Below are 21,785 nucleotides of genomic sequence, written 5' to 3'. Positions count from 1 at the left end.
TTTCCTCAACGTTTCCTCGATATTTCCTCGACGTTTCCTGAATATTTCCACGACGTTTCCTCAATATTTCCTCGACGTTTCCTCAACACTTCCTCAATATTTCCTCAACGTTTCCTCAATATTTCCTCGACGTTTCCTCAATATTTCTTCAACGTTTCCTCGACACTTCCTCGACATTTCCTCAACGTTTCCTCGACATTTCCTCGACATTTCCTCAATATTTCCTCGACGTTTCCTCAATATTTCCTCGACATTTCCTCAATATTTCCTCGACGTTTCCTCAATATTTCCTCGACGTTTCCTCAATATTTCCTCGACATTTCCTCAATATTTCCTCGACGTTTCCTCGACATTTCCTCAATATTTCCTCAACACTTCCTTGTCAGCTGGATTGTTCTCGTTGTGTTTCCCATGTGTGATTTGGTGCTTCTTGAAAACCTTGTTCTGAGATAATTAAGCTCCTTCTACGAGACAACACTTCACCCAGAACCCGGTACGATGTTAGCTTCAACACGTCAGCCAGAATCAAATATATTTCAGCAGTAAACGATAAAGATGAACATCCAATCCACAGCGACACAAAGCAGGAGGAGTGGTTATTAAAATGGGACAACAAACAAACAATAACAATGGGCTCACAGCTGTGATCAATAACAGCCAAAATAATAAACATCATGTCACAGCGCTCGGTGTGCAGGGAGGGGTCATGAGTTGAGATGCAGGGGTGCATTATGGGAGTTGGTCGACTCCTACCTCCTCCTCCCGGTTGGCTCTGGGCCTCCTGAAGCGGATCGAGCCCCCCCGGCTCCCGTAGGTCGCTGCCAGGTTTTGCCGCGTTCCCTGTTCACCGTTTCATTTCATTTAACCACATTTAAAACATCGTGCGAAAACCTACTTTGGATGAGTGGATTGACATCGGTTGTGATATGTTTGAGATGGAAAGGATAACCCTCGCTTTGAGGGAATGTTTTTGTGGAGATGGGAAAAGTGGATAATATATGTTACGAGCATCATTCGTCGAGAAGGGATTTGTATGTCTTTTGTTCTAAGCCCCCCGTTTGAATAGGTTGCCGGTCAGTGAGGCCTCTGATTATCCACTAATATGTGTGTTTAACTACAGAAGGCTCACAGAGAAGATTGTATTGTCTATGATTGTATGTGAAAAGCTGAATAAAAAAACATCGTGCCGTCACAGTACGGGGTCAGGAGCTAACGGCCATCCATTATCACAGCATGTACATTCAATAGTGATGTTTAAAGCTGGCTGCCCGTAAACACTACTTTGGGGGAAATGATAGGACATCTTGGACATGTAATTATGGGAACCCCAAGTCACATGACCTGGCCTACGACCCAGCAGACTGTTCAGGGTGAGCCACTTAGGGACTTCATGAGACCAAATAAAGGCTAACAGCTGTTTACGGAACTTTCCAGAACACTTAAATGTCTCTCTCAGCATGTGCCCTTAACATCTCTTTATAAGCGTCTGTACGTACCAGCTGTCCCTCGGCTCGCACCTTGTTGAGCATGGCTTCTCTCTTCCTCTGCAGAAACTCTTCCACCTGATAGGCCCGTCCTGCAGCCATGTGACCCCGAGACCTGAACACACAACAAGGTTACACTTAATGTCCTGCAGCAGCTTAACAGCAGATTCAAAGCTATTGAAGGACAGTTCATACGGGACGTGTGCTTGATGTAGTCACACGAGCGATAGTTATATATTCACAAAGCTGGCCTTCAGAGAGTTGGATTTTAAGTAAGCCAAATAACTCATGGAGGAAAGGGTTATACTTCAGCAGGAATACAATACAAGGAAGCCCTAAAAAGGCCAATAGGAATCAGACAACGATAGTTAATCAAAGTCTGTAGGTAGAAAATACTTTGGTAAGTGTGGAATTGTATGGATTTAATGGAAGTAAAATATTTAAGATAAGGATAAAATAAACTGGAAATACTTAAAGAGCCTGTGACACCATCCCAACAACTGTTGTGCAATGAAATATTGGGCTACTGGTAATCTCGAACCGTCAGTTTAAAAAAGAAAAAGCGATACCGTTTCGTTAAATATCAATAATTTCGAACATCGCGGGGAAATTCCTTCACTCATTTTGAAGTTTTGGGGGAAGCCGGAAGTGACGTCAATGCGGGAACGCTTCGAGAGCCAAACACGGACAAAGTGTGTTGTCATGCGTATACATGGTGAATTACTGAGTTTAGGCACGTTAATAACGTTTTAATGAAGTCACTACAGTATATTCATATGTGTCAGTGCTTTCATGTCAATTCGGCGACATAAACATAAATGATCGTGGTGAAGATGATGATTACATTAGGATTAAACATCGGGAGTGAGAGCTGCTGAATTTCCTCCCGTCGGATGTGATATAAAAACAAATCGATTATTTTGTGGTTGTAAACTCAAGTGGATGAAACTACATTTATTAGTGCTTTCATGTCAATTCGGCGAACATATGATACATTAAATGATCGTGAGGATGATGATTAAAAATCGTTTGTTTGAGCCGGTCTGCATTTCCTGATGAGAAAACAAACCGATGCTTTTTGTAGTTGTAGTACACCAACAACGTGGATTAAACGTGTGGTTTTTTACCACAATGTTGGGAAATTAATGGATAAAATGCACGGATTATTATTATTATTATTCCCACTCCGATCGGGACACTAGGTCCACCGTTTCCCCGCAGCGAGGCTCCCCCCGTTGACGGTTTACGTGGGCTGGGTGCAGTGGCGGACCGGCCATCGGGACGAATCCCGATGGGCCGGTACCGAAGTGCGCCGGTCGGATAAGTCACCAGCACATCCCCCATAGGCGGCGCGTGAGGCTCAGGTTTGAGAAGGCTAAATAACGTGTTTTACCTGGCGCTGCCCGCCTCCGGCGTCTATAGAAAAGAGATCCACTCAGTGAAAGCACCTGCTGACCAATCAGAGCTCAGTGTGCGGAGTTTAAATCTCTCAAGTCATATTACAGGATAAAGGAAATACAGTTTAATCTGCCGTATGCAGAGAAGCCGCCGACGTGTCGCACTTATCATTCATATTACATCATCAATCAGATCATCGATCAGATAATATCATAATATATCATATATCTCCTGATCTGAGTCAGCTTCTCCTCACCTGGCCGTGCAGCACTCAGTGTCACAGACTGGATGCAGAAGTATTATTTAACACATTATGTTGACGAAACACTCGAGACAAATGTAATTAAAGTCAGATCGTGTCTTAGACGTGAACGCGCTCTCAGCTGGAGAGAGAAACCCTGGCTTGATTTACCGAGTTGATAACCAGCGTCGTAGGACCGCTTAGCGAGATCTCGTTTGTTAGTTTGTTGTTGTTTGTTTGTTACTCAAACATATCCAGGGTCTGTTGAACTGGCTTCGTAGCACAGGGCACAGGTGGCGAGCAGCGCTAAGGTCAAAGACACAGACATTATACATTATATTTGTATTTTACATCCCCCACTCCCCCCGTTGACAGCTTGCTAGCGGTACCGAAGTGGGCCGGTCGAGAGTCCCGGGATGATTTGTAGTCCCAGTCCACCACCGGCTACATGACCATATGATCGCCCATATCGACGCACCTCATTCCTAAACTTCTAACAGATACAACATAAACCGATCCTTCAGCCTCATGAGCTCTCAGACACGTTCAACATGAACCTGTCCTCGCTGTCTGAGCTGCTGCTGTGTGCGCCGTCGTGCGTTTACATCTGACTGTATATATATAAAGGTTTACATGCAGAAGCTGGGATCAGGAGCGCAGCTGGAGCGCTGTGCCCGCAATGACTCACCCATCATTTGGCGGGACTTGAAGAATCCAGAGAAGATCCAGAAAATGGTCAACATTGAAGGATTAATGGTTATCAAAGTACAAATATCCAAAATCAGTTGAGTAACGGTTTCAAGGGGACGATATGTACTCAAAGTGATGGGCTTGGATGACGGGGGAAAACCGTGTCACAGGCTCTTTAAGGGAGGGTTTTTATGGAAAAAGACTTCTTTAGAGCACCCGTTTTCTTCTAAGGAAGCCTCAACATGTGTTTTGGATCAGGGCGCTGTCACTGACCGGCTGATGTGAGCAGCTTTAGAGCCGCACTGCAGACGCTGCAGTTCCCTCTTGATGGCGTCCGGGTTCAGGACCGGGCCTGCAGCCGCCGGGACCCTGCAGGGGACCAGAAGAGACACAGATCTCCTTACATACAGGACATAGCTTTTATATTCAGTGTGCATGTTTTGATTTAAAATAACTAGCATGTGTGGAATAAACACAAATAAAGGTGAACACAGAGTCCCTGAACGCACCGTGCCGGGCTGCCTGGTGCCGGGCTGCCTGGTGCCGGGCTGCCTGGTGCCGGAGACGCTCCTCTCATCTGGTCCAGCGCAGCGTGGTAGTGTTCGTACGGAGTTTTACTGGGAAGGTAACCCGGACCCTGGACGAAGCACGGGACGGCCCTCTGCCCCCCCCCTGCAAAACACTGAGGAGGAGCACAGGAGGAGGTGAGCACAACACTGAGGAGGAGCCCAGGAGGAGGTGAGCACAACACTGAGGAGGAGCCCAGGAGGAGGTGAGCACAACACTGAGGAGGAGCCCAGGAGGAGGTGAGCACAACACTGAGGAGGAGCACAGGAGGAGGTGAGCACAACACTGAGGAGGAGCCCAGGAGGAGGTGAGCACAACACTGAGGAGGAGCCCAGGAGGAGGTGAGCACAACACTGAGGAGGAGCCCAGGAGGAGGTGAGCACAACACTGAGGAGGAGCCCAGGAGGAGGTGAGCACAACACTGAGAAGGAGCACAGGAGGAGGTGAGCACAACACTGAGGAGGAGCCCAGGAGGAGGTGAGCACAACACTGAGGAGGAGCCCAGGAGGAGGTGAGCACAACACTGAGGAGGAGCCCAGGAGGAGGTGAGCACAACACTGAGGAGGAGCCCAGGAGGAGGTGAGCACAACACTGAGGAGGAGCCCAGTATACATATATATATACATAACTTGAAATTCTGAAATGTTTCAAAATTCTGACTTTAATAAAAATCCATTAATTCTGACTTTTCTCATAAAATTTGAAATTCAGCTTTTTCTCAGAAAATCTCTAAAATGTTGACTTTTCTTTTAAATCTAAAAATTCAGACCTTTTTCAGAAAATCAAAAAAATAAATCTGACTTTTTTTCATTATTTTTTTGTTAAAATCTCAAAATTATTACTTTTTTCCTTAAAGTCTCAAAAGATTCTGACTTTTTTTCCATAAAATCTTAAAAATCTGATTTTTTTTCTTAAAATCTTAAAAATCTGATTTTTTTTATTAAAATCTCAATTCTTTTTGGACGTGGCAAATGGAGCGGCTGCGATGTAAGAAACTGAGGTATTATTATGGTCTCGTCGGTCGAGCTCAGGCTCAGGCGACGATGGGAGAATGATCAGGTGCTCCATACCTTCCTCTCGGGGCTGCTGCCTCCACTGGAGCTCAGCACGTGCCTCCAGCCCTGCTCTCTGGCCTGGTTGATCCGGCTTATCTGTGAGGAGATCACAGGTTCATCATTACTTCACTTTAATGTATCCGTTCAGATGCCCCCGACCACCCGTTGACGAATAAAGACAAATAACCAAGAAACCACACAATCTTTAAAGCTGTTTCAATAATTAGCTTGAAGTAATTAGTTTACCTCATTTGTGAACATTTTTCAACAATTCTGAAACTCTTATAATACTTACTTACTAAAAAGTTAGTAAGTATTGTAATAAATAAAGAATGTTGATGAATCGCCCACCTTTTCCTTTTCATATCTCTTCATCTGCTCCGCTTTGAACAGGACCATCTGAGAGGGAACGATGACACGTCAGTAAGAGCTGAACACGTTCATATTTCCAAGCAAAACTAGTCCATGCATTTGTATATTCTCTGACCCAGCCTCTCCTATAGGGCTGGGCAAAGTATCAATATCTATATTGTGATAAAAGACCACATATCGAGAAACTCCCTCTGGAGGGAACAGGGGGGGATTTTAGCATTTAGAGACCATTTACATGCACTGAAACCAAGAGAACCCACGAGAGGGAGCAACCGTCGGAAGCAGAACAGGGCCTCTTTGAATATGTAAAACACATTGAGCCAGATTACTCGTTTTTAAACCTCGCCCTGATGAACCCACCTGCTCTCTCTGCTTCCTCTCCCTCTCCATCAGCTCCATCCTCTTCCTCCTCATGCCGTCCTGCAGCAGGAGGGAAACGTTAAAGCAACGGTGTAGTGAGGCAGTTACACATCAGGCAGGACATGAAGACAGAGACTAGGGTTACGTATTGTAACCCTAGTCTCTCACCCAGGCTCCGCCCTCTACTGGGTACGACTCTCATCAATTATACGCGAGCGTTCACACACTGAAGTTGTATAAACGTAGCCGGCCAATCAGGGCGAGCCTACCTGAATGCTCGCAGGCTCACAGTATATAAGGCGGCTCCGCCTCCTGCCTGTCGTCCTTCACCCTCTCCAGCGAGCGCACAGGGCCCCTAGGCAGAGGGCTCCGCCTGTGCTCATAGGACTAGGGTTACAGTGCGTAACCCACCGTTATCTCTCACAGGCTCCGCCCTCTAGTACAGTGGGTGGAGCCCCGATGGATAAACGCCCTGTCGTCCTACAAAATCGACCCACCACACAGCCATACCACGTGTAGATGTGTAGTCCAAATAATCGCTCCCATCTTGCGATGGAGAAGCGGGCCCGTCCTGCTGAGGAGTAATCAGCGAGACGCCCACAACCCAAGATTATTCGCCGCTGCAGCCACCTGTGCTCCGAGCCGGAACATTTGTACCCTCAGCCCATCCTGCTGCCTGCGGGAGCGGATGGGCTGCCAGGCTCTCATCAAGGGGGGGCACGCCGTGCGGCCCTGCACCCTGAGGATACCCACCATGCCAGCCACCGGAGCCTTCGTCCTCAGTGGCTGCCGCCACCGGAGCCTTCGTCCTCAGTGGCTGCCGCCACGACGCCTCCACACACTGCCAGATATCTGGCAGCGAGGGCGAAACGATGGCTGGCTGCGCCGGGCGGACCGGGCCGTAGAGCCCCCGGTGGAGGCGGCTCACCGGCTTCGGCGGCAGTGGTGGGGGGAGCGGTAGCCCTACACGCTCCGCCGCCATGGTCATCACCAGGGGGACATCCTGGCGGACAGACCTGGGCGGTGGACTTCCATGGGCCCCGGACACAGAAGTGCCCGACAACGAGAAGTCCTCGCCATCGTCCTCGCCATCTTCCTCCCCGGCAAACGGCGGCGCCTCGCACTCCATGGAGGTGAGATGCTGTCAGGTGTCGTCTCGCTCGCTGAAGCGAAAAGGGTGACAGGCAGGAGGCGCCTTATATACTGTGAGCCTGAGTGCGTTCAGGTAGGCTCGCCCTGATTGGCCGGCTACGTTTATACAACTTCAGTGTGTGAACGCTCGCGTATCATTGATGAGAGTAGTACCCATAGAGTCCAGTAGAGGGCGGAGCCTGTGTGAGATAGAACATGGAGCGCATTGAGAACACGGAGAACGTGAAGATGGAGAACACGGAGAACAGGGAGAACAGAGAGAACACGGAGAACACGGAGAACAGGGAGAACACGGAGAACAGGGAGAACACGGAGAACAGGGAGAACAGAGAGAACACGGAGAACACGGAGAACAGGGAGAACACGGAGAACAGGGAGAACACGGAGAACACGGAGAACAGGGAGAACACGGAGAACGTGAAGATGGAGCACATGAAGGTAGAGATCAGGCGTTAAAATACTTTTCAGATTTCTAAAGCGCTTTTCTTTGAGCTCAAAGACGCTCTACATAAACTGATGAGGGTCTCAGCTGTACCTCATGTTTCTTCCTCTCTTCCTCCACGTGACTCACCCTCCTGGGGGGGGCTGCAGGGGGAGGGGCCTAAGCAACACATAACAGGGGGGGGATCAGGGTCTGCACACACACTATGATGGCAACACACACACACACACGGCCTCTGACGTATGAGCTCCATATCGAACAGTTTTTCGAGAGACCCAGAAGGACGGTGAACTCACAGGTCTGAGTCGCACGGCTGGCTTCCTGTCTGCAGGTCTCTTGGCGGCGTCCTTCCTCACGGTTAAAGGCACTCCGTATTTACAGGCTGGTTTCGTGATCCTCTGAGCGGGGGGGATGGAGCCGGGGGTCGGACGCTTGGCTGGAAACACAAGGAACATATTTCAAGTCAAATCAAAGTCAACTTTATTGTCAATCTTTCAGTTTGTGTGGACAGACGGAGAGATCGAAATACCAGTTCCCACAATCCCGAATACGGAAATATGTATATCCTATACACACACAACTATACATGTGCACACATTAAGACACAAATAAAAGCACAACAATCAATATATACAAAATAACAGTCACTTCAAAAACTGTGCAGACGGTCCAGAGCAGCGTAAAAGTGACTGGAGCTGCTTTTCAAGCTCCAGCTCAGTATTAAAGGTCACCTATTGTGCAACACGTGTCCCGTCTGACAGAGAGACTCTGAAACAGGAACAAAGAACTCTCTTTGTCCTGATCCAACTTTATAAAAACCTGCGTGTTTGTTTACATAAGGATGTGACCAGCATTTGAGCCCGACGCGCTGTGAGGGGCGGGGCTCACACACAGCCAGGCGCTCTGTGAGGGGCGGGGCTCACACACAGCCAGGCGCTCTGTGAGGGGCGGGGCTCACACACAGTCAGGCGCTCTGTGAGGGGCGGGGCTCACACACAGCCAGGCGCTCTGTGAGGGGCGGGGCTCACACACAGCCAGGCGCTCTGTGAGGGGCGGGGCTCACACACAGCCAGGCGCTCTGTGAGGGGCGGGGCTCACACACAGCCAGGCGCTCTGTGAGGGGCGGGGCTCACACACAGCCAGGCGCTCTGTGAGGGGCGGGGCTCACACACAGCCAGGCGCTCTGTGAGGGGCGGGGCTCACACACAGTCAGGCGCTCTGTGAGGGGCGGGGCTCACACACAGCCAGGCGCGCTGTGAGGGGCGGGGCTCACACACAGTCAGGCGCTCTGTGAGGGGCGGGGCTCACACACAGCCAGGCGCTCTGTGAGGGGCGGGGCTCACACACAGCCAGGCGCTCTGTGAGGGGCGGGGCTCACACACAGTCAGGCGCTCTGTGAGGGGCGGGGCTCACACACAGCCAGGCGCTCTGTGAGGGGCGGGGCTCACACACAGCCAGGCGCTCTGTGAGGGGCGGGGCTCACACACAGCCAGGCGCGCTGTGAGGGGCGGGGCTCACACACAGCCACCAGGACACTCCGCGTGCAGCAGCCAAATGAATAATATAGGGACAAGCAGGAGACAACGTGTGACTTACTCGAGGGGAATTTGAAGTTAAATGGAAGTGGTTGCAAAACCTGACTACACATCTCCGGTGTGGGAGTATTTTAGATTCAAGCCAAATCAACGAGGCGAACCTATGGACTTGAATGAGCCGGGCGGTATGTAGCATTTGTTTAAAAAAGTTAGCAAGAAAAGCTAGCAATACGACCACCCGCTTGGACTACTGCAATGCTGTCCTGTTCGGGGTTTCCAACAAAACCCTGGACAGGCTCCAGTATGTCCAAAACTGTGCTGCTAGGGTCCTCACACACACAAAGCCGTGGCAACACATCACTCCCACCCTCATCCACCTCCACTGGCTGCCAGTCAAGTCCCGCATCACCTACAAGTCCTCCTCCTGACCTACAAGGCCCTCCATGCCCTTGCCCCCCAGTACCTATCGGACATCCTTCACCCGCATGCCCCACCCCGGAACCTGCGGTCCTCAGACTCCGGCCTGCTTACCACCCCCCGCACCAAACTGAGAACCTTCGGGGACAGAGCCTTCAGCGTGGCAGCCCCCCCCCCTCTGGAACGCTCTCCCTGCGGAGATTCGCAACATCCCCACACTGGACGACTTCAAAGGACCCTCAAGTCCCGTCTGTCTGCCAAGGCTTTCGGCCCCTAATCGATCTGTTGTTCTGTCTGTCTGACCTTTGTTTTGTGTGTGCTCGCCCTATTCCTGTAAAGCGACCTTGGGTCCCTTGAAAGGCGCTATAGAAATATCAGTTATTATTATTATTATTATTATTAAAGTGCACCTGAAACACAACCACCCCGTTCCGTTTCCCAGCTGGGAGCAAACACGGCAGCGGGAGATGGAGAGCCCCCACCTCCCCGACAGTTTGCAATCAAAGATGCATTTGCCCGACAATGCAAACACAAACACGATGGCACACGATGGCTGTCGGACTGTACACTTGAGGTTTTTTTGCTTGTGAGAAAATGTGTGCTCATATTTATTTATAAATATTATATATTTTTTTACTAATGCAATTGCGTGTTTTGGCCACAAGAGAGCGCTGTTTTCCAGCCCGAGTCTATTTAATGTATCGTTTTGGTTGGGTGTGATTTATTTAATTAATTTTTTAGAATTTTATTTATTTGTTATATATAATTTATATATTTACAGGAGTGGGTGGGTAATCGTGCTGTTCCCCCTCCCAAAGTCAAACCAGGAGAAACTCAAAGTCTGTAAATATGTTAACGATATTGATCGGAGCTGCTTCAGAGTAAAAGATGCTTTTATTGTGCTCTTAAGATTTAATGAAATGCAAAGAGAGGAACTTGCTTCGCAGTCACGATGTGGATACTACCCCCCCCCCCCCCCATGTGTCCTACCTGCGGGTCCCGGCACCACGCCCACTCTAGGCTGCTTGTGAAGAACATTATGGCGAAATTCCTGAGCGATGATCTGAAATCAGAGGAGAGAGAGAACATGATTTAAACCAGCTTCATGTAAATCCAGTCTAAGTGACTGGTGTGTGTGTGTGTGTGTGTGTGTGTGTGTGTGTGTGTGTGTGTGTGTGTGTGTGTGTGTGCGCGTGTGTGTCTCTCTGTCCGTGTGTGTGTGTGTGTGTGTCTCTCTGTCCGTGTGTGTGTGTGTCTCTCTGTCCGTGTGTGTGTGTGTGTGTCTCTCTGTCCGTGTGTGTGTGTGTGTGTCTCTCTGTCCGTGTGTGTGTGTGTACCTGCGGAGAGAGGAAGCTCTGGATCCTGTAGCAGAGGAAGGGCTTCTCCAGCACGCTGCTGACGGAGGGCCTCTCTCTCGGGCTGCGTCTGAACAGCAGGCCCAGCAGAGAGCGCAGGTCCTGGGAGTAGTGCAGGGAGACGGGGGGGTAGGAGCCCCGGATGATCTTCAGAACCAGGTTCTTCATGTTGCCGGCCTCAAACTGAGCGGAGGAACACACGGTGGTGACATGGGGAAATACTGAGGGCCATCATGCACAGTAAAGGAATACGGTAGGGGTTATTCAGGGAGGGGGGGGGGGCATGAGAAGTGATGTTAAAGCAAATCAGTTTGTGTGGCCTTGGATTTAAGGACGTGTTCTGCCTTTCTATGTTTTATATTACAGCGACCTTTGGGTTCTAACAAAACACATTTAACGGCCGTTTTCACAGTTTTCTTACATTTTATAAACCAACGAATAATCTGGATGGAGAATGCACATTTTCAAAAGGTCCCCTGATCGGCAGAATCCACTTCGTCTTTTCTACATGAACATGTGTCCCCAATATCATATATCACCTCCTTATTTATTTTCTATGCAACATATGTGTTGCCACCGTAAATATCAGTGACTACATGGGGGGGGGGTAATTCCCCTGGAAGTCTGATAAAAACAGGGCTAATAATTTCCCGTGTGAAACGGAGCAACCGCAGGGCTGATGTTTTTATAATTAACGAGCCCCGAGGTTAACCCTGGGTAAACAAGGCGTGTTTGCAACGGGATCAATAATCCCAGGGCTGAGGACAGACGGTGTAAAGAACCAGACTCAGCGAAACAACATGAACGCTGCATAGAACACACACACAGTACTTACTGCATGCTTAAGGGTGCACATTTCATACAGGACACACCCAAGGGCCCACACATCACTGCAGAGGGAGGGCGGGAAGACAAGGATCAGTTCAGGGAAGTTTCACATCAATCACAAACAGTCACTTTGTATATGCAATCCAAATATGTACACATCAGGGTTTCCGCTAGGATTTTTTCTCGCCGGTCAAATGTCCGGGCAGAATTTATTTTACCGGACTAATGTGAAACTTACCGTGTGTCATATTTCAATAATAATAATAATAGTTGTGTAGCAGAGTTTCCGTCAGCAGGTAATCACCGGACTCTGAGCAGATATGCTTCAGTTTAAAACTCAGTTCACGGCTCATTTTTATATTGCTTCAGTTTATAATCCTAACAGATCGAAAAATTCAGATTCATTTTTCAATAAATGATTCCACAAACAACAAACAACATAATTATTACATTCAAACAAACTACTTGCAGTAGATAACGTACATTATTCAGAAGTTTACATCAACTTTGAATAACAACACGGGAGAAACGGATCCTCTCTTTTCCTCTCTCCCTCCCTCTCTCCCTCTCCCCCCCTCTCCCTCTCTCTCCTGACAGCCCGTCAGTTTCTCATGCAGCTCCTGCAGCTCGCTAAACAGAGGGCGGGGCTTCAGGTGATCATGCAGAGCTGCGTGTCTCGGTCAGACTCAGCAGCTGATCTGATCTCTCTCTCGCTCCGGTTACACTTCACTCGCGTTCATGTCCATATGGATCAGACCCAGCTCTCCTGATCGGCCTTTATAGAGAGCACCGATCAAACTATTAAGAGTGAATATCGGCCGATAATGACCGGCGGCCGATCGATCGGAGCCTCCCTAATTATTACCAGACATTTTGACCGGCAGGTTTTGAATTTACCGGTTTTTAATAAATGTTACCAGCTAAAAACCGGTAATTACCGGCTAACGGAAACCCTGGTATACATGTCCATTCAAATGACGGTGAAATCTGTTTCAAAAGTTACTTTATCACTTTATTTTTGTATTATTATTTTTAGTGTATTTTAATCTTTATTTTTTTCAGTGTATTTTAAATCATTTTTTTTTTCAGTGTATTCTATCTTTATATTATATTTTAATCTTAATTTTTTCCAGTGTATTTTATCTTTATTTTTTAGTGTACTTTAATCTTTATTTTTTTCAGTGTATTTATCTTAATTATATATTATTTATTTTTCAGTGTATTTTAATCTTTATTTTTGTATTATAATTTTTTTTAATCTTTATTTTTTTCAGTGTATTTTAATGTTTATTTTATCTTTATTTTGTATTATTTATTTTTTTAGTGTATTTTAATCTTTATTTTTTTTAGTGTATTTTAATCTTTATTTTTTTCAGTGTATTCTATCTATATTTTTGTATTATTATTATTTTTAGTGTATTCCATCCATCCATCCATCTTCTCCCGCTTATCCGTGGTCGGGTCTCGGGGGTAGCAGTTCCAGCAGAGAGCCCCAAACTTCCTTTCCCCTGGCGACATCGACCAGCTCTGACTGGGGGGTCCCAAGGCGCTCCCAGGTCAGCGAAGAGATATGATCCCTCCACCTGGTCCTAAGTCTACCCCTTGGTCTCTTCCCAGCTGGACGTGCCTGGAACACCTCCCTAGGGAGGCGCCCAGGTGGCATCCTAACTAGGTGCCCGAACCACCTCAACTGGCTTCTTTCGACGCGATTTTTAGTGTATTTTAATCTTGAATTATTTTTTTTGTGTATTTTATCTTTATTTTTTACCTCGTATGAATCCTGTTTTTCCCTCTGACCTGTTGCTGATGTAAACGCCTGAATTTCCCAACGGGGATAAATAAACTTCCATCTCATCTTCTCTAATATCACTAAATGGAGAAAGTGGATTTCCTGCGCAGCAAACTGGGACACTGTGATGCGTAACTCAACCACCGTGAAGCAGAGTGGATTACCTGCACGATTAAAGACAGGAAATCAATACCGGCTTCCTGCCGCACCTTCACTCCAGACAGAGGAGACAGGATCTCTCTAAAGAGGCCTCTACTGATCCTCCTGTTCGACTGGTATTAAATATTAATTAACGACACACGCGATAACACACACACACACTCACACACTCCACACGCTCCACACGCTCTACCTCTTGTTGTTGTACGGCTTGTTCTCACAGATCTCAGGGGACAGGTAATACGGCGTGCCGATACACGTTCTGGCCAGCTCTACAGTGCTGGAGACAAGAAGAGAGTCATGGTTTATTACTCACACATATCGGCTTTGTAAAGATCCGCAACATGAACTCAGAGTATGTGATTCCCGGGAGGCCATCTGGTCCTCTCATGAAAGAAAAAAGCACTTTGAGTTAATTTAGGCCGTAACGAACTCACCAGCTCTCAATAGAGCGGCGCAGGGAGGACGTGTTCAAGGCAAGGCAAGGCAAGGCAAGTTTATTTATAGAGCACTTTTCAACGCAAGGCCATTCAAAGTGCTTTACAAAAAAAATGAAAGACATTAAGCATTAAAAAATAAAAGCTAATAAAATAAACATTAAGGAAAAATACATGGATAAAAGTTACAGTGCAGTTTAAGATATGAATAGTTCAATTAAAAGCAGCGGCAAAAAGAAAAGTCTTCCTGCTGGATTTAAAAGTAGTCAGAGCTGCAGCGGACCTGCAGGTTTCTGGGAGCTTGTTCCAGATGTTTGGAGCATAATAACTGAACGCTGCTTCTCCATGTTTAGTTCTGTCTCTGGGGACAGGAAGCTGACCAGTCCCTGAAGACCTGAGAGATCTGACTCTGGGGACAGGAAGCTGACCAGTCCCTGAAGACCTGAGAGATCTGTCTCTGGGGACAGGAAGCTGACCAGTCCCTGAAGACCTGAGAGATCTGTCTCTGGGGACAGGAAGCTGACCAGTCCCTGAAGACCTGAGAGATCTGTCTCTGGGGACAGGAAGCTGACCAGTCCCTGAAGACCTGAGAGATCTGGATGGTTCATAGTTTAGCAGGAGGTCAGAATGTATTTTGGGCCTAAACCATTCAGTGCTTTATAAACCAGCAGCAGTATTTAGAAACCTATTCTTTGACACACAGGAAGCCAGTGTGAAGACTTCAGAGCAGGAGTGATGTGATCCACTTCCTTAGTGTCAGTGAGGACTCGAGCAGCGGCGTTCTGGATCAGCTGCAGCTTCCTAATGGATGTTTTAGTGAGACCTGTGAAGACACCTTTGCAGTAGTCCAGTCTACTGAAGATAAAGGCATGGACACGTGTCTCCAGATCCTGCTGACATTAGTCTTTAACCCTAGATATGTTCTTTAGGTGATAGCAGGCTGATTTAGTAACTGTTTTAATGTGACTGTTGAAACTCAGGTCAGAGTCCATGACTACACCTAGATCTCTGTCTATCTGTTGGTTTGAACATTGCACACTGAAGCTCAGCGCTAACTTTTATACGTTCTGCCTTGGCTCCAAAAACCATTACCTCAGTGTTATCTTTGTTTAATTGGAGAAAGTTCTGACACATCCAGTCATTGATTTGTTCAATGCACTTACTCAGTGTTTGGATTGGAGCATAGTCTCCTGGTGAAATTGTTACGTAAATGTGTGTGTTATCCGCTTAGCTATGGTAACTTATTTTGTTGTTCTTCATTATCTGAGCCAGTGGTAGCATGTAGACGTTAAAGAGAAGAGGCCCCAAGATGGAGCCTTGAGGAACCCCACATGTCATATTTGTCAACTCAGATGTGTATGTACCGATAGAGACAAAGTTGTTTCTGTCCTTTAAGTAGGATTCAAACCAATTTAGAACTGTTTCCGAAAGTCCCACCCAGTTTTCCAGTCGGTCTAGTAATATGCTGTGGTCAACAGCGTCAAACGCAGCACCGAGATCTAATAATACTAACACTGAAGTTCTGCCACTGTCTGTGTTTAAGTGGATGTCGTTAAAGACCTTTACAAGAGCAGTCTCAGTGCTGTGGTTTGGACGAAAGCCTGACTGGAACACATCGAAACAGTTATTTAAATGCAAGAAATTACTCAACTGTTGAAAAACTACTTTTTCAATGATCTTACCTAGAAATGGAAGGTTTGATATGGCCTGTAATTGGTCATTTCTGAAGCATCTAGATTATTCTTTTTTAAGAGCGGTTTAATGACTGCAGTTTTCAGGGCCTGTGGAAAAACACCTGAGTGAAGAGACTTGTTTGCTATATGAAGTAGATCTGAGGCCATGCAACGAAAAACAAATCCTGTTGGAATAATATCACCCTGAAGGAAGCTGCTGTTCCCTCGACTAAACGCAACGGGATTTCTTCATAGGATTTTGGAATATTGTAAAAAAGAAAGTCTGTGGAAAACGGTTTGATAAATTTTTTGTTCAGCCGGATCATCTCCACACGTCTACTTTTATAATGTTCTAATCATAACTCTAACGTCCAGAAGCTACATGCTAACGTGATGCTATAAAGGAGCTACAGCGAGTCCAGCCGCACGACTTCAACGTCACGCCGACTTCAGATCCAGATTCAAACACAGACTCGAGATGGAACGAGTTGAAGCGTTTGTCTGAACACTTTGCAGGAGGCAGGGACTGGCTCTCAAGCAGAACAGAAACTACCTCAGAGGAGTGTTCACGTGTTCGGCGTAATGACGTACGACGGCCTCCACGACTTCCGTAGTCCTGTTCAGCCACTCGGTAACAACCATCGTTTCTCAGACCCGTCTCTTTGTCTCAACCTCAGACCTTAGTTCATTGAGTTTCCAGAACCCTACGGAGAGATCCCATTGGCTCAGAGACCAGGGAACAGGAAGTGGAGACATGCTTGAAGTGAATATATCGGCACGTTCCTCGTTGTCCTGAGATTGAATCGTTATGGTTCTTGCACTTACCGTAAGTCTCTATGGATAAAGCGATATGTGATTTCACAAACCTGTTGAGCACCCGTGCGATCCCAAAGTCTCCGAGCTGCACGGTCCCGTCTTTGGTCAGGAATATGTTCTGAGTGGACATAATGAAAGATAAATAAAGTATGACAGAACCAACGTTAACTCGGGGGGGGGGGGGGGGGGGTCCGGGAGTGGTACCTGGGATTTGATGTCCCTGTGGAGGATCTTCCGGTCGTGCACGTGTTTCAGAGCCAGGCAGATCTGCACGAACCAGTCCAGGACCTACCAGAGAGGGACAGTTACACGTTAAGGGGACCTACTGTTAAGAATCCTCTTCCTCATGTCTCTTCTTCATCAACATGTGTCCCCTCTTCTTCATCAACATGTGTTCCCTCTTCTTCATCAACATGTGTCCCCTCTTCTTCATGTCTCTTCTTCATCAACATGTGTCCCCTCTTCTCCATGTCTCTTCTACATCAGCAAGTGTCCCCTCTTCTTCATCAACATGTGTCCCCTCTTCTTCATGTCTCTTCTTCATCAACATGTGTCCCCTCTTCTTCATGTCTCTTCTACATCAACATGTGTCCCCTCTTCTTCATCAACATGTGTCCCCTCTTCTTCATGTCTATTCTACATCAACATGTGTCCCCTCTTCTCCATGTCTCCTCTTCTTCATGTCTCTTCAACATGTGTCCCCTCTTCTCCATGTCTCTTCTTCATCAACACGTGTCCCCTCTTCTTCATGTCTATTCTACATCAACATGTGTCCCCTATTCTTCATGTCTCTTCTACATCAACATGTGTCCCCTCTTCTCCATGTCTCCTCTTCTTCATGTCTCTTCAACATGTGTCCCCTCTTCTCCATGTCTCTTCTTCATCAACATGTGTCCCCTCTTCTTAATGTCTCTTCTACATCAACATGTGTCCCCTACATCAACATGTGTCCCCTCTTCTCCATGTCTCTCTTACATCAACATGTGTCCCCTCTTCTTCATGTCTCTTCTACATCAACATGTGTCCCCTCTTCTCCATGTCTCTCCTACATCAACATGTGTCCCCTCTTCTCCATGTCTCTCCTACATCAACATGTGTCCCCTCTTCTTCATGTCTCTTCTACATCAACATGTGTCCCCTCTTCTTCATGTCTCTTCTTCATCAACATGTGTCCCCTCTTCTTCATGTCTCTTCTACATCAACATGTGTCCCCTCTTCTTCATGTCTCTTCTACATCAACATGTGTCCCCTCTTCTTCATGTCTCTTCTACATCAACATGTGTCCCCCTTCCTCATGTCTCCTCTACATCAACATGTGTCCCCTCTTCTTTATGTCTCCTCTACATCAACATGTGTCCCCTCTTCTTCATGTCTCTTCTACATCAACATGTGTCCCCCTTCCTCATGTCTCCTCTACATCAACATGTGTCCCCTCTTCTTTATGTCTCCTCTACATCAACATGTGTCCCCTCTTCTCCCCGTCTCTTCTACATCAACATGTGTCCCCTCTTCTCCCCGTCTCTTCTACATCAACATGTGTCCCCTCTTCTCCCCGTCTCTTCTACATCAACATGTGTCCCCTCTTCTCCCCGTCTCTTCTTCATCAACATGTGTCCCCTCTTCTTCGTGTCTCTTCTACATCAACATGTGTCCCCTCTTCTCCCCGTCTCTTCTACATCAACATGTGTCCCCTCTTCTCCCCGTCTCTTCTACATCAACATGTGTCCCCTCTTCTTCATGTCTCCTCTTCATCGATATGTGTCCCCTCTTCTCCATGTCTCTCCTACATCAACATGTGTCCCCTCTTCTTCATGTCTCTTCTACATCAACATGTGTCCCCTCTTCTCCATGTCTCTCCTACATCAACATGTGTCCCCTCTTCTTCATGTCTCTTCTTCATCAACATGTGTCCCCTCTTCTTCATGTCTCTTCTACATCAACATGTGTCCCCTCTTCTTCATCAACATGTGTCCCCTCTTCTTCATGTCTATTCTACATCAACATGTGTCCCCTCTTCTCCATGTCTCCTCTTCTTCATGTCTCTTCAACATGTGTCCCCTCTTCTCCATGTCTCTTCTTCATCAACACGTGTCCCCTCTTCTTCATGTCTATTCTACATCAACATGTGTCCCCTATTCTTCATGTCTCTTCTACATCAACATGTGTCCCCTCTTCTCCATGTCTCCTCTTCTTCATGTCTCTTCAACATGTGTCCCCTCTTCTCCATGTCTCTTCTTCATCAACATGTGTCCCCTCTTCTTAATGTCTCTTCTACATCAACATGTGTCCCCTACATCAACATGTGTCCCCTCTTCTCCATGTCTCTCTTACATCAACATGTGTCCCCTCTTCTTCATGTCTCTTCTACATCAACATGTGTCCCCTCTTCTCCATGTCTCTCCTACATCAACATGTGTCCCCTATTCTTCATGTCTCTTCTACATCAACATGTGTCCCCTCTTCTCCATGTCTCCTCTTCTTCATGTCTCTTCAACATGTGTCCCCTCTTCTCCATGTCTCTTCTTCATCAACATGTGTCCCCTCTTCTTAATGTCTCTTCTACATCAACATGTGTCCCCTACATCAACATGTGTCCCCCTCTTCTCCATGTCTCTCTTACATCAACATGTGTCCCCTCTTCTTCATGTCTCTTCTACATCAACATGTGTCCCCTCTTCTCCATGTCTCTCCTACATCAACATGTGTCCCCTCTTCTCCATGTCTCTTCTTCATCAACATGTGTCCCCTCTTCTTCATGTCTCTTCTACATCAACATGTGTCCCCTCTTCTTCATGTCTCTTCTACATCAACATGTGTCCCCTCTTCTTCATGTCTCTTCTACATCAACATGTGTCCCCCTTCCTCATGTCTCCTCTACATCAACATGTGTCCCCTCTTCTTTATGTCTCCTCTACATCAACATGTGTCCCCTCTTCTTCATGTCTCTTCTACATCAACATGTGTCCCCCTTCCTCATGTCTCCTCTACATCAACATGTGTCCCCTCTTCTTTATGTCTCCTCTACATCAACATGTGTCCCCTCTTCTCCCCGTCTCTTCTACATCAACATGTGTCCCCTCTTCTCCCCGTCTCTTCTACATCAACATGTGTCCCCTCTTCTCCCCGTCTCTTCTACATCAACATGTGTCCCCTCTTCTCCCCGTCTCTTCTTCATCAACATGTGTCCCCTCTTCTTCGTGTCTCTTCTACATCAACATGTGTCCCCTCTTCTCCCCGTCTCTTCTACATCAACATGTGTCCCCTCTTCTCCCCGTCTCTTCTACATCAACATGTGTCCCCTCTTCTTCATGTCTCCTCTTCATCGATATGTGTCCCCTCTTCTCCATGTCTCTCCTACATCAACATGTGTCCCCTCTTCTTCATGTCTCTTCTACATCAACATGTGTCCCCTCTTCTCCATGTCTCTCCTACATCAACATGTGTCCCCTCTTCTCCATGTCTCTCCTACATCAACATGTGTCCCCTCTTCTTCATGTCTCTTCTACATCAACATGTGTCCCCTCTTCTTCATGTCTCTTCTTCATCAACATGTGTCCCCTCTTCTTCATGTCTCTTCTACATCAACATGTGTCCCCTCTTCTTCATGTCTCTTCTACATCAACATGTGTCCCCTCTTCTTCATGTCTCTTCTACATCAACATGTGTCCCCCTTCCTCATGTCTCCTCTACATCAACATGTGTCCCCTCTTCTTTATGTCTCCTCTACATCAACATGTGTCCCCTCTTCTTCATGTCTCTTCTACATCAACATGTGTCCCCCTTCCTCATGTCTCCTCTACATCAACATGTGTCCCCTCTTCTTTATGTCTCCTCTACATCAACATGTGTCCCCTCTTCTCCCCGTCTCTTCTACATCAACATGTGTCCCCTCTTCTCCCCGTCTCTTCTACATCAACATGTGTCCCCTCTTCTCCCCGTCTCTTCTACATCAACATGTGTCCCCTCTTCTCCCCGTCTCTTCTACATCAACATGTGTCCCCTCTTCTCCCCGTCTCTTCTACATCAACATGTGTCCCCTCTTCTCCCCGTCTCTTCTTCATCAACATGTGTCCCCTCTTCTTCATGTCTCCTCTACATCAACATGGGGCCTCTCATATGACCTGCCCACTTGCTAGCCCGTTCCATTCTTCGTTCTCCGAATGCCAGGAAGGATTCTTGCCTAGCTTCTGAAGGACCTGACTCTGAAGACAAGGAAGCGTCCTCGACATTGAGAAACACCCACCGTCTGTTACTTCAGATGACAACAAGGAGCCCCTCCCCACGCCCCTCTGAGAGACATCTGCTTACAAAGAACTCAATGGAGCTCTAGAGGACATTCTAGTTCTTCAGTGTGTGTGTGTGTGTGTGTGTGTGTGTGTGTGTGTGTGTGTGTGTGTGTGTGTGTGTGTGTGTGTGTGTGTGTGTGTGTGTGTGTGTGTGTGTGTGTGTGTGTGTGTGTGGCACAGTTGTAAACAGCAGCCCCGTCTGTGCACACGGCGACCGACTGTCGTCCAGCGATCTAAACTCCTTCTGGAAAAAGCTTCACAAGTTCGTCGGTACTCTACGGCGCTTCGTGACGTTCCGCATGTCAGATGTTTGATACCGGTTATGTGCACCCCTGATTACGATGATTTGATAGGTATGGATCAGCACCAGGACATCGATTGAGTCCGCAGGGGGTCTTACCTTCTCCTCTGAGAACAGAACTCCTTTCTGAGAGTTGATCTTCTTGAAGAGGTCCCCCCCCGCGCAGTAGTCCATCACGATGTACAGGCAGCCGCCCTCTGGAGAGCAGAAGACACATCGGAGCAAAACCTTTAGGTTCACAACGAACGCACATGTGACGAGCGGCCCGTCCACACACAGGCCAGGGTTTCCGTTAGCCGGTAATTACCGGTTTTTAGCTGGTAAAATGTATAAAAAACCGTTAAATTCAAAACCTGCCGGTCAAAATGTCTGGTAATAATTAGGGAGGCTCCGATCGATCGGCCGCCGGTCATTATCGGCCGATATTC

At 47.3% G+C, this 21,785-nt stretch overlaps 1 protein-coding gene across 1 annotated transcript; it reads right to left on the bottom strand.

Annotated features, from left to right (window-relative positions):
- Window positions 1–753: 753 nt before the first annotated feature.
- LOC117441940 (serine/threonine-protein kinase Nek1-like) lies at window positions 754–21,554 on the bottom strand (the record flags this gene model as incomplete). The annotated part of the gene is made up of 16 exons (XM_071202310.1): window positions 754–840; window positions 1,497–1,599; window positions 4,087–4,182; window positions 4,323–4,495; window positions 5,451–5,531; window positions 5,787–5,834; window positions 6,168–6,227; window positions 7,855–7,920; window positions 8,058–8,197; window positions 10,704–10,776; window positions 11,051–11,251; window positions 11,904–11,958; window positions 14,038–14,124; window positions 16,821–16,888; window positions 16,975–17,058; window positions 21,457–21,554. Coding segments are annotated over 16 exons (1,520 nt in total), but the record flags the coding sequence as incomplete, so codon positions are not given.
- Between the last annotated feature and the right edge of the window lie 231 nt (window positions 21,555–21,785).

This window comes from Pseudochaenichthys georgianus, unplaced genomic scaffold (genome assembly GCF_902827115.2).
Source record: "Pseudochaenichthys georgianus unplaced genomic scaffold, fPseGeo1.2 scaffold_2203_arrow_ctg1, whole genome shotgun sequence".
Lineage (NCBI taxonomy): Eukaryota > Metazoa > Chordata > Actinopteri > Perciformes > Channichthyidae > Pseudochaenichthys > Pseudochaenichthys georgianus.
Note: the sequence above shows the minus strand (reverse complement) of the source record. Positions and strands in the feature narration are given on the sequence as shown.